Raw genomic sequence first — 13,452 nt, 5'->3', positions numbered from 1 at the left:
ATCACTTCTTCCATTACTCATAGTGATCATTGTCTAGGAATAGCAACACAGTAAACACAACCTATGGAAGACAATATACCAGTAATACATGTTGGTAGTCGAAGGCGATTGAAGAACAATAATTGGTGCTGTGGAATTTGTACAGTCTTATCATCTATACCTTCCAACATTTCTACATTAAAAATGGTAACAAACTGGATACCACCCTGATCCACCAAGGACATGCCTCTGCCCAATCATAACTACATATTATCAGGAGATGTTCCTTTTGTACATATTATATTGTATTCTCCTGTGAAAACAGGACTGTTGTGTAAGATATGCTTACCATTTTGTAGCACTGCCACTTAAAGGGCTAGTATATGCCATGTGAAAATAGGGACTGTTCTTCTCTGGCAGCCAATTGCTGAGCTCACTGAACAGTCGGAATCCTAATAACTTATGACCTTGCACCTTAACAGAAGCTTGTATAATGTTCAGCACTCAGTACCACTGTATAGACTTTTTGCGGGTTTAGGAGCCCACGGCAATACCACTGAGATTGCAATAAAGGATGGATTCTGTGGATCAGTTGAAAATTTGACAGTTTTGATTGTCCATTATCAACCTTTTCCCATCCCTTCAATAATCTTCTGGCATGGTAACAATGAACCCTAAAGGGGTAGGATATCCCTAGCTACATGTTAACATTTACATTGATGCAGCCAGGGGACTGGACAGCAGTGGTACATACCTTGCGAAAGATCTTGTACCAGAATATAATGTCAGCTGATCACGTGATACATCAAATGCTGGGATGACCTCTTCAGCTATGTATGACCTGCTGCTATACAGTCCCCTGGCTACATTACTGTAAATGTTTTCTATGTCTAGGGGTTTCCAATCCCTTTAAGCCTGAAACACCAAACTGGATTAATGTTGTACTTTTTGTGGACAAGAACCAATTGAATACCTATCAGAATCAATTTGATTTTGATCAGACTGGTTGGAAAATATGGTTGACCACAATTCTCCTTGGGGCTTGATTCCAAAATCACCAGTACTGTAGAACCTGGTCATTGAAAAAAGGGGGGGCCACAGGTGTGGCCATATGGTAACCGGATGTAATATTGAGGTCATGGCTTGTGTGAGCGGCTGTTGTAACTTCAGTACATACACACTGGAATTTATGATGCACTTGTGTTTTGGTGCATTCAGTACATGCTGAAAGCAGCTTCAATGGGTAGGAAGAAAGGAAACATTGATCCATATAGGATAATACAATACTCTGAATAATATTCATGGAGTAAGGGCTTGTGGATGTAGAAATAGATAGTGTGTAGTTACATATACTTTCATAGTGGCTAGCAGATGGACTTAAAATAGAAAATGTTAAATGGTAGTATTATGAAAGGAAAGTGTGATACATTGAGAACACTGATAGGACAGACTGCAGTGTGTGAGAAATGTGCTATTTACACTGTCAAGGTTTTTCTTTTCAGCACATTTTTAACACTAACAATTATGTCTGCATTATCTGTTATAGTTCTTTGATGTTTAAACAGCTATTTCTTCTTTTTTGGACTGATGGGTTTCTCTTATATTTTTATATCCCTCCAGCAAGAGCACTGTACCATATGGGCTTACACTGCCAGGGATTCTTCTTATCTACTTCCATACACAATGTAGACTACTCAGTACATATAAGTCAGTTGTCTTTTGTGGGAGGTGAACTATGACCAAAGAGTACCCATCGTGCACAGATAACAGTAGAACATTCATATAATGATAATACATGGCTTCAGTGGGAACCATACCATCCCCATTGGCTACTGCAACAGCCATCTGGGAATAAGCAAATTTTGTCAGGCTTTCCTTACGCCAGGAAGCCATAACACACAGAGTGGTAAGAGAAATACAGCATGGTGGACATATATCTACGTCTCCAATGACTCTCCATGCTGGTAGGGCATTTTCATCCCTGCTAAAACACCACTAAGGGAGGAGCACTGTACAATTGTGATTGTAGTGGGCATAAGGCTGGCAAAGAGCATAGTATGGTGGGTGTAGACTGTTGTGAGCATGAGGCACATAGCTTAGTATTGGGGATATAAGACTGAGGTGGGCTTGAGCACAGAACAATATGGTTGGACATGTCGATCCTCACAAGTCAGTATGCACCATAGGGCATAGATCAAACTGTTGGGCACAGGGCTACCTATGATAGGAAGGAGACTATAGGTGGAGGGCATGAGACTATTAACCTAGGAAGAGGGCTATAGTTGATGGCCATGGGACTGTTTATTATTATTTATTGACATTTTTCTGAAAATTTACTGATGAATAGCTTTTTTACAATTCAACACAAGTCCAAAATCCCTGGTGTGACACCTCTAGGTCAATCAATTTAGTGTCAGGGTGACACTTTTATTATTTCTTTACTGAATGTCAGCAAATTTATTGAATGTTGGCAACCCTGATGAGGGCCTGTGGCTTAGCATACAAGTTAAGCATTTGATGTCAAACTGCAACCTGCATAGCATGCCACATCAAAAGTATATCCAATTTCCATTACTTGTACATACCTTTTTCACTGTCTTGCATTGTGCCATTTTGCAAACCCCCATTTCAATTAAAAACATTGTCCTTCATTCCTAACAAGTTGGCAACACTTCTATTAGATCACCATGTTTGTTTTGAACCACTGCATGAGCATCTGATCACCTGGCTCCACCCGTGACAGTAGTTATATTTATTCCTGACCGCTCCATTCCTCAGTTATTCTCTCTTGTGTGTAATAACAATGTTAAAGTCCATACACCAGGAAGTGCCGTGCTGTGTTTATCTGCAATTGAAGAGTGTAAACTATGCAAATGTCAGTTGTAATAAAGGAGAGCAGAGTTAACAGAAGAAATATCCATCACTGCCTGCCCTAGTTCCATGCAGGCTGTCCCTATCTGTCTGCATACAAGATACAATACCTAGAACTGCCAACTGAACGATAGTTATATATTTGTCCATGCAGTGTGTGGAGATTGTGGATATCTGTCTACCTGCTAAAGTAAGGATATTTATCAACCAATAAAGGAAATTGTATTGTCTAGATTCCCACCTGTGTGAGCATGTTATGTATTATCAGGGTTCTCCGGTTAGTAAAGACTACTGGACAATAGCTGCATGATTTGCTGTACCCTTGAGGATCTGTATTATATAGACAGCTATGTTTTTTATTGTGACTTTACTATATATGAGCAGGGCCGGATTAACCATAGGGCTAACTGGGCTACAGCCCAGGGGCCTATGGCATCCAGGGGGCCCTTGAAAGTGCTCAGCAGCAGTATTGATCGGTCGGGGGCGTGATCAGTGCTGCTGAGCACTTTCACTGCGGTCCTTCTCCGGCGCACTATAGTCTCCTTACTGAGGAGATCTCGTGAGTCTAACTCTCACGAGATCTCCTCAGTAAAGAGCATACAGGGGGGCGCGGGCAGCTCGGATCATGGGGGGGGGGCTAGCGCGGACAGCTCGGATCACGGGGGGGCCCTCACGGGGGAATGGAGGCCCCCTTAGCCCAGGGGCCTCCATTCCCTTAATCCGGCCCTGTATATGAGATACATACAGTATATACTGTATATATACACCCTACAGTATATAAAGCTATACAGTATGAGACAAAGATTGTTCCATGCAAACATTAGTAAGAACACACAAACCCTGGCTTGGCTATTTCATGCGCGTTCTTTCCTATTATTGTACAGTTACAGTTTTAAGTAAATCAGTTGTTTAATTGGTCTTGCTTACTGCTGCAAACTTAACGTAATCCATTAAATACACGCACACACACACGTAAACATAGGATTGTTTATTTTATGTATTAGGTATGATGATGATAGAATGTATCATAAATATTTATTGGTAGAAGATTGAACACAGCTAATGCCTGCAGAGAAGGTAACATAAAAATGAATTTGAAGTGGAAAAGGTGGTTCAGGTAATCCAAAGGCTACATAGTAATATCTGTTACTCACAGCAACCAAAGTAAGGAATATTACCCTACAGGTCGCCAAGTATTACTAGATCAGGCCTGTCCAACCTGCGGCCTTCCAGGTGTTGTGAAACTACAAGCCCCAGCATGCTTTGCCAGTAGACAACCTGTTGATAGCTGGAAGGGCATGCTGGGACTTGTAGTTGCACAACATCTGGAGGGCCGCAGGTTGGACAGGCCTGTACTAGATCTTCTGAGGTAAAGCTAAAAGATACAATGTTATCACTAAATATGCATGCTTGGACCTATTCTATCAAATGTAAGAAGAGCCCATGCAATCCCTAGGGGTGCCCAGCACAATCCCCCATCAGGATTTGTGCCTCAGCCCCTGCTGCTTCTTACCTTGGGGGCAGCATTCTTGGCTCCTAAGACTTGGGGGTATATTTACTAAGCTGCGGGTTTGAAAAAGTGGGGATGTTGCCTATAGAAACCAATCAGATTCTAGCTGTCATTTTGTAGAAGGTACTAAATAAATGAAAGGTAGAATCTGATTGGTTGCTATAGGCAACATCCCCACTTTTTCAAACCCGCAGCTTAGTAAATCTTGCCCTTGGAGTGGGTGTTTGGTTGTGACATCACTGCCAAGTGCCATACATTCAGTGTGACATTATCTCAATCAGTGTGTTAGGCGCACCGTTAGGCATCCTAATGCTGGTCCTGACTGTAAGATACTTGTTTTATAATGGAATAGACTTTTTAAAATACTCAATGTTTAAGGAAAAAAATTCCATTTTTTTTTTTTCAACAGGGACACTAGAAGAGAACAAGTACTTACATTTCAAAACAGCACATACTTTTATTGCCTGTCTACTTTCTAGTGAATAACAGCCTATTACTAATTCTAAAAAGATATCCTCTTGTTATTATAAGTCCAAACACAAAAGCACAAATTGCAAAACTTCTTTCTGAAAACACAGCACATCTTTGGCTACACACAATGCTTCAGTGTGATTCTCTACTGAACTGTGTACAATTGAGAAGTTGTGGTGTAAATGCAGCCTACACAAGAAGTGAATGGAGTAATTCCTTCCTCAGCAGGTTGAATAGGTGTAAGGAGGAGCAATGGCAGATAGCGCCGCCCTGTCTAGCCTGCAGGCGTACCTCCTCCAGCTCTCCTTAGCCCTGTAGTGCTAGTATCACTGCAGTGCTATCCTCCTCCTGCTGCTGCTGCTGGAGTTCTCTTATTCAGTGGAAGTCCGGAACTTACTCTCCCCGTCACCCCGGTGATATCTACTTCTCCCAGCCATGAGGGAGCTGGTGAAAGGGTAAGTGTGAGATGCAGCAGCGCGGCCAGCACTGGTCAGAGGGATGTCTTGGTGTTGCCGGGGAGCAGATCAGCTGTCTTATTGGGAAGAAACTTTATGCATGTATAAGAGGGGATTGTTAGGAGCGATCGGGGGACTGCTGTAAGAGGTAATCCCTTCTCTTGTCAGTGCATGTATTGCTGAGAGATTTGCACAAGCTGCCGAGTGCTATAATGTGACAAGGAGTGTTATTGTGTGACAGGGAGGAGGGTAAACTGGAAAGGAGATCGAGCAGGATTCCTCTTTTTTCCCTCCTCAACATCAACAGATGAAACCCGAGCCGAGCTTTGTCTCAATCACGGGTCATACACAGGGACACCCAGGTTCGAAGGGGCAAACTCTGATTTTTGCTTTATATCACAATGAAGCACAGGCATGTTTTTCCTGCTCAGATGGATGTCCGTAGCAGTTGTATGTATGACTGTGTGTGTCTGCTGGATGTTCAGTTCCGGCTCTATAGGTTGAATCTGGGACATTTTATAGGAGCAGAAATCAGATATTCACACAGTGTACTTCATACCCCCAGTTATGGCTTTATTAGAATTATTAAGATTTACGTGCGCCTTTATGATCGGCAGAAGGTGATTGATTCTGCGAGATTCCATATTGGGTGATTTAACACCTTTGGTGGAAGACTTGTATAAGGAGCCTGCTGGCTCTCCCCCCACCTCCATTCAGACTTAAATCAAAAGGTCAACTTTCTGCCTGATTTCTTTTGGGAATGCACAATGGCATTTTAGTACCTGCCTGCTGTACATGTTTTTTATTTACTGTAATATATCGGTGTCACGCTTAAATGTTTCAGATGGGACATGTGCAGCCAGCGAAACAGAAGGACAAGCTCAGCAAAAATAGAAGAGTTTGTAAATTCTCACGGTAGAGAACAAGACAACATTAGGTTGTCTGAATATATGTTTCACCTGGCTGAAATTCCTGTATAGAAACCAGAATCGTGCAGTTCCTGGGCATTGAATATTTTGTTTTGCTTTTTTTGAATTTTGGGGAAAGCAGATGCTTTAATATTTAGCCACTGTTTCATATGTGTGATACGATTACTCTATGTTTTACTGTAGCAATAAATCAGTTTGTGAAATACTTTACTTCCGTTAGCCTCTGGGGGGGATAACTTGACAAGAAAGAGTTTCTCTAGTAATAAATATCCTTTGAAAGAATATAGCCTTAGGACACCTACCTGTATTCTGTAGCCAGGATTGATGTAGGTCTGGAATAACCCGACACAGAGTCTGAGTTCAGGACATCTTGTTTGTAATACAAAATATAATGGATTTGTTAGAAATTTGAATTAGATGGCTCAAAATAAAAACAGATAACTGTAATTTAACCATTTGCCTGTCCGTGACTGCTCAGTGTTATATATAATTACTCAGCAGAGGAGATGACATGTACTTAATAAAATGTGAACATAATAGATATCTGCTTAGATATAATTATAAATGTGCAAATTCCATGACACCAATACAAATAAACAACTCCTAAGTGTTTTTTTCTTCTTCACTAGAAGTTCTTCAAAGTTGAGTTAAATTAAGATAGTACTTGAAAAAGACTATATTAATTTTCTGGATATATATGTACTATGTGGGTGCCTGAGAATTGTTCTCAGTTACAGTTCTTTGATCCCAGTTACCAAAAAACCCTGCAGTGAAGTTGCACTGGTGGGGGCTTACTGGGTTTAATCTTTGAAAAGCAAATAGATCAGTGAACCGGTATCAGCTGGGGGGTCTATGTAAAAACCACAGTAACATGCAATCATTACCTGCTTCTTCTCTGAGAAAGCAAATAGTGTTAAAAAAAAAACCTTGTGTCTTAAAAGTATATTTACTTCTAGAACAGTGCTGACCTTTGCACTCTACTGTTGCTGGTTTTGCACAATGCTTCCCAATCTCAATATTTACTTAAGCCCCTTTTATTGCTTTCCTGATTCACAGAGCCATCCTGCATTAAAAAACTGAAGTTCTGCAAAGATCAGTCTGATCCCTGGATTTAGGACAAATGATTGCCTGTGTGTACTCCAGATATGTATATGTAAGCACATGCAAATCCCACCCGAAACTACTGATGATTAATTTCTTGCACATGCATACTTCTCCATTTACTCTACTTGCTCACTGTCTATCACTAAGGTGATTTGGGGGTTATACAATATGGTTCTTTATTTTTATTAATGTAATTATAGCAAAATATTTTCTCCTGCTGTGCAGATGGGAGCCAGGTTGTTCAGTTATTCAGGCAGTGGAAAACAAACTAGATTGAGGCTTCAGAACTAGGTCAGCTTTGTGGGACAGTAAAGTCTTTGGATTCTCCTCCTGGTACAGACACGTTTATTTTGCATATTGTGGAGTTTACTGTTCCAGGAGCCTACAGGGAGATGATTGTTCCACATAATGAAGCAGGGAAGCTAAAATAATGTTGTCTTGTAGGATAAATACATCAGGATGCTACAGGTGCACTTTCCGGTATTTGTCTTTGTATCTTGTAGAAACTGATTATAAACGGATACGTGCGATAACTATCAGTGACTGATCCCTTGAGCCAGTTGCCTATCGTATTATTAAAACCAGTACCAATCTAGTTGTAATGTAAAATACTGTGTTGAATTATGTATTTCTGTATTGTATTTATCTTATTGACAAGGGCAGAATATTTAATTTCACCAATAATTTGGTGCACTTGGATAACGTCAGATAAAAAATATTTCCCTCTGCTTTTACACTGTGCGTGACCTGTTGCAGGTATATTTTAGGGTTGTTTCCCCTCTTGAGTTCCTGTAAAATCACAAAAATACAAGGGGGTATATTTACTAAACTACAGGTTTGAAAAAGTGGGGATGTTGCCTATAGCAACCAGTCAGATTCTAGCTGTCATTTTGTAGAATGTACTAAATAAATAACTAGAATCTGATTGGTTGCTATAGGCAACATTTTCATATTTCAAGCCCACAGTTCAGTAAATATACCCCAAGGTGTTAAAATTCTCATTCCATACTGATCCCAAGCCCCAAAATTTAAAATGTGTTCTTCCTGAAGAAAATCTGATCTTAATGTTACATTTTAAGATGAAAAAACATTTAACTTGACATTATCCAATAATAACTGATAATGCTATTTAGGATCATGTTGTCGTTTCCCACATTTCTGACCTATCATAGACACCATCCCCAGCCTCTAAACATCAGTTCAGCTTTCAAATTATACACCTATTACGAATATCCCTTTGTTTTTATTGTCTTAGAACACATCCAAATGTGTAACTACCTTTTATTATTGAGGAAGTTTGAGGTGTCCTCAATTCTTTCTCTTCTCAAAATTGGTAATCCTTTCAATATAAAGGCACAGGATTGGCATGAGCTACAACCATAGTACCGTCCAATTCCTCGGTAATTAGTTTATTTACCATGTCCTTTTTTTGTAACAGTGTCAGTCCCAACATTGTGTTCCTGTTAAGCTTGTTGACTTATAGTTGGAGAAATATAAATGTAAGCATTGCTCTTGTGTTTTCCTGCATGTATATTTGACTTTACTTTCTTTGACTTTCCTTCTGAAATCCAGTACGTTGACAACCATTAGGCTAGCAAATGGCATTTCAGTATATAATGTTATATTGCTAGAGATTATTCATGGAGATTTAAAGGCCCCTGCTGATCTGTCCTGAATGGCGTTTAATCCTCGCTAGGTACATTATTCAAGTGTGAAATAGTTGATAATCCTTGTCTTGTTCTGCAGTTTGGTATAGCAGATTATAATCTCTGGACTTGATATTTAATGTATAGAATTACATATTTTGTAACTTGTTTGCATGATAATGTAATCATTTTTTGACATGATCTACCTAACGGCATGGATTTTGTTTGTTTTGTTTCTAATGTGTATAGCTGTTGCTGCACCAGATTTATCATAAGTGTGTGTGTGTGTGTGTGTGTGTATATATATATATATATATATATATCTATATATATATATATATATATATATATTAGTGCAGTAAAGGCCAGATAGGTGGTCTTGGTAGGGGAATCCGTTATTACGAGTCTTATTAAGGCATTCAGCAAAGACTCTGAATGCCAAAATATTTGTCTCCTGGGTGCTTGGATGCATATAGATGTATTCTTAGGGAGTAACTGGGCTAGTTCTGGTGCTCTTGATACATTTTAATACCCAATTACAAAGTAAGGTGGAGTTGGAAATTCCTCAAAATAATTTTCAGGGAATTATCATCATCATTTATTTATATAGCGCCCCTGATTCCGCAGCGCTGTACAGAGAACTCATTCACATCAGTCCGTGCCCCATTGGAGCTTACAGTCTACATTCCATAACATACACACACACCGAGACTAGGATTCATTTTTGAAAGTAGCCAATTAACCTACTAGTATGTTTTTGTGTGTGGGAGGAAACCAGAGCACCTGGAGGAAATCCACGCAAACATGGGGAGAACATACAAACTCCATACAGATAAGGCCATGGTCGGGAATTGAACTCATGACCCCAGCGCTGTGAGGCAGAAGTGCTAACAACTTAGCCACCGTGCTGCCCAATTAAGGCTGTAATCTCCAGGGTAATATTTTCCGAAGTACACCCTGTCCCATGTGCTACACCAGTAATGCAACGGGAGGTTAATGAGGTAGATATGTCTCGGGTGGGGGTGGGGGACTGATCTGTTCTATTGGCTTCAGACTCTACGGTAGGGGTGGCTGCTTCTCATGGGAAAGGTGCAGCTGTGCTAGGGGGAAAGTTGATTAGAAGGGTAGAGGAGATTTTAAGTTAGGGAATGGTGGGAAGAGAAGGGGACAGTGTAAGAGAGAGGCAGTGGGTAACACAGGTTACTTAGCTAGGGAGCAGGACGTAGTGAAAAGAAATGGGGAGGAGTTGGTAGAAATAATAAAGAGGCACGTAAAAGAACGGTGGAAGAAAATTTTATATCTGTTGAACAAATGCTAGGAGTCAGGCAAAATAGGGGAACTAGACTGAGTAAGGATGGAGGAGGATTTGTATAGTGGGTATAAGTGAAAGCTGGTTGTATGAGACTCCTTGCTGGGTGTGAAAGGCTATAGCATGTTTAAGGGGTAGGGATTATCCAAATATAAAAATATTTGTTCCAAATGGGTCATTTTAAATACCCATGTATAAATTGGGATGCTGAGTTCTGCCCAAGTGGTAGAAGAACCAGCTAGAGATGGAGTCATACTGGATTTATAATATCAGAATTATTTACCATATAGGTAAGGAGCATTAAGGATACAGTAGCATACCAGTAACGCATGATTGCTTTGTGTTTTAATTAAAAACTTGCATAAAAAGGATGAACAAAATTTTAAAAACTAATAAAACAAATATTCTTCTGCATTTGGGCAAAGAGATTTGCATGTTTCTATGGTAGAATTTGTCCCATATCATACCCCATCCACACCACAGAGTAGATTGAATAGGAACTGTTGTTGTCCCAGATCTATATATAGACTATAAATTCCGCAAGGTGCGGAGTCTGTGTCTACAAATAGGAAACCTGGGGGTAAATGTATCAGGCTGAGAGTTTTCCAGCGGGTTTGAAAAACATATCATATTCTAGCTATCATTTATTTAGTACATTCTGAAAAATGACAGCTAGAATCTGATTAGTTGCTATAGGCAACATCTCCACTTTTCATACCCACCGGAAAACTCTCAGCTTGATACATTTACCCCTGGTGTCCATCAATAATCAGGGCCCAGTTGATATCCATTCACTTAAAAGTAAATTAGAATCAGTGTTAGAAGACTGGGAAAAAGCAGATGTAGTCATGGGATTTAAAATTGGCGCAAAATCAAACAATGGAAATTCTAGACCAGCCAGTCTGAAGTTAGTGGTGGGTAAAATTGTTGAAGTTTTAAGCGATAACATCCAGAAATATTACTGTAAATTAACTAATGATGGGTACTTGGTGCACAGCACAAAACAACTTGTTTGTGCAGCTATGCTCCTTTATGGTCTATCCAAGGTGCACAATTATGCTCCACACAAGACATCTCCACAAATTTGAAGTGTGCCTAGGTGTGCGGAGGGACAATATGCATTGTGCAAAAATGTAAACCTCACATTAAAAATACAGCTTTCTATCAATTTAGAGCCACCACTTTTCATTGAATAAACATTTCCGCTTCCCTCGTGGAGCGCTAAAACTTTGCTTTACATTGGAAAAATAAGTCACATTAAAGTATAGCATGGGACTCAATCTTCACCATCTCATTGGTGATGCAAAAATAGTCTTTGAAGAGTGCTAATGTCGACGTGCCCCTCTTTTCAGCAATAAATGTGCCATCCCCACCACAATTCCTTTTAATCCGCCTGCAAGATGAAATCTTGTTTTTGCTCTGCTATCTAAAACTAGGCTGCTTGGTGCGCATGATCTGAGTTTAGCACGTAATGCTTCCATTGGTCAGTGCAAACTTCAGCTCGTACACAAATTCTGCCATCTTGCTCCATAAACCTATGTACTTGTGCAAACGGAGTATCCTGTGCCTCCAAAATGAGGCCCAGAGAGTCATCAAGGGACAGATTATAACAAGCTAATCTGATTAGTTTCTGGGAAGAATTGAGTTGTGAACTGCATGTTGGGTGTTTCAGACTTATTTGGATTTTACGTACACATTTGATGTAATTGCATACAGGATATAGACATTGGGACTAGGGAGGAGGGGTTTGCACACTGGTAAGATCCCTGGGTGAGTCATAGGGTAAGGGGGGGGGGGGTGGTGTATAGAAATGGTAGATATTCAGATTGGGCTCTAGTTTATGGCGTTCCTCCGGGATCATTACTGAACCTATCCTTATCTTTTGTTTTTTATTAATGATCTTATGGAAAGACTAGGCAGTAAGTGGTGCAAGGTAACATCCTCCGTGAATGTAAGGACATTTCAGTATTAGGATAGAATTCAGTGACGTGAGACAGTAATAGCAGAAGCACTGGTTGGATTTATAAAGAAATAAAATAAGAATGGATTTGAAACGCCTGGAGTTTGAGTGTTCTAAATTGTGTGTGTATGTGTGTGTCTGTGTATATATGTATGTATATATATTTATTATTGTGTGTATGTATGTATATATGTGTGTATGTATAATATACATACATTTTTTAACACTTGTAAACTGCATGTAAGTGACTGTGACACTATAGACCATCATTTATATTGTTACTATATCCTGTGTTTTCGGAACGCTGCTACATCCATTTTAAACACATAGGAAAATATCCAATGATTGTAAAATGCATATAAAAATGTAAAAAAAAAAGAAACTCTAAAACACCAGTCAGTACGTGACCTGAGGAAAACAGATGTGTCTGAATTACTGCCTGTTTGTGTTACTTGCACCATAGTAATAACTTCACCCATCCTATTTTTATTTATTTATTACCAGTTGTAACATTTTCCTTTTAAATGTTTTGCGTGTTGACCTCAAAAGTCTGTGTTTCGACATTTAAGATCTGATGCCTATTTAATGTTTCATCCGAGACCAGTGCATATGGCAAGTTAAATCTCCTGACTTTCAGGGGCTTGTTTTGGAAGGGCTGAGACTGCACATGATGCCAATATATACTTTTATGATTGCATTGTTTGTGGATTCCATCTCCACTAATTTCACACTCTGATTTCAACCTGCTGGTGTTCTTAAATATCCTTTTTTTCTTCTCTGTGGTTCCTTGTAATGTGCTGGTTAGTGAGCTATATCTGCAGGAGCATGTTGACTTGCTTATCAGGCTTCAAAAAAGGGATTGTAGATATTTTAATCCATTTAGGCACATCACTTTAATAAGTGACTGTAAGAAAAAGAATAATCCTTCGCAGTTTGATCTCCAGATCAAACATTTTTTTTTTTTTCCGAATCACTAGAACTACCCCCTTCTTTTCAAGTCCCAATTAAGGATTGTCAGCATTACGAGGTGTTGTGGAGTCTGCTGGTATATGCTGAGCTGGCATTTCATTTTATAGGGTTCACATAACAAGCCCTTCCCTCAATCCTAGTCTAACCTACCTTTGAGTCCCAAAGCTAACAATTAAATGGCCTTTGAAAATGGCAGAACGGCTTAGGGAAGGAACTCTCACTGGAGTCTAACCTTTTCTTAAGCTGCAA

At 39.7% G+C, this 13,452-nt stretch overlaps 1 protein-coding gene across 10 annotated transcripts in view; it reads left to right on the top strand.

The window, feature by feature from the left end:
- The window catches only part of DMD (dystrophin), a 1,967,742-nt gene that overhangs the window by 1,817,613 nt on the left and 136,677 nt on the right, over positions 1-13,452 (top strand). The window contains exon 1 of one of the 10 annotated variants that reach the window (XM_075200302.1): positions 5,130-5,286. The exons of the other annotated variants lie outside the window; for them this stretch is intronic. Within the exon in view, the coding sequence (XP_075056403.1) occupies positions 5,267-5,286 (20 nt within the window). The 5' untranslated portion in view covers positions 5,130-5,266. Of the gene's footprint in view, positions 1-5,129; positions 5,287-13,452 lie in introns of those variants that run through there. 10 annotated transcript variants of the gene reach the window in all.

The sequence above is a fragment of the Mixophyes fleayi genome, chromosome 2, assembly GCF_038048845.1.
Source record: "Mixophyes fleayi isolate aMixFle1 chromosome 2, aMixFle1.hap1, whole genome shotgun sequence".
Classification (NCBI taxonomy): domain Eukaryota; kingdom Metazoa; phylum Chordata; class Amphibia; order Anura; family Limnodynastidae; genus Mixophyes; species Mixophyes fleayi.
This window is presented reverse-complemented; position numbering and strand designations above follow the sequence as displayed.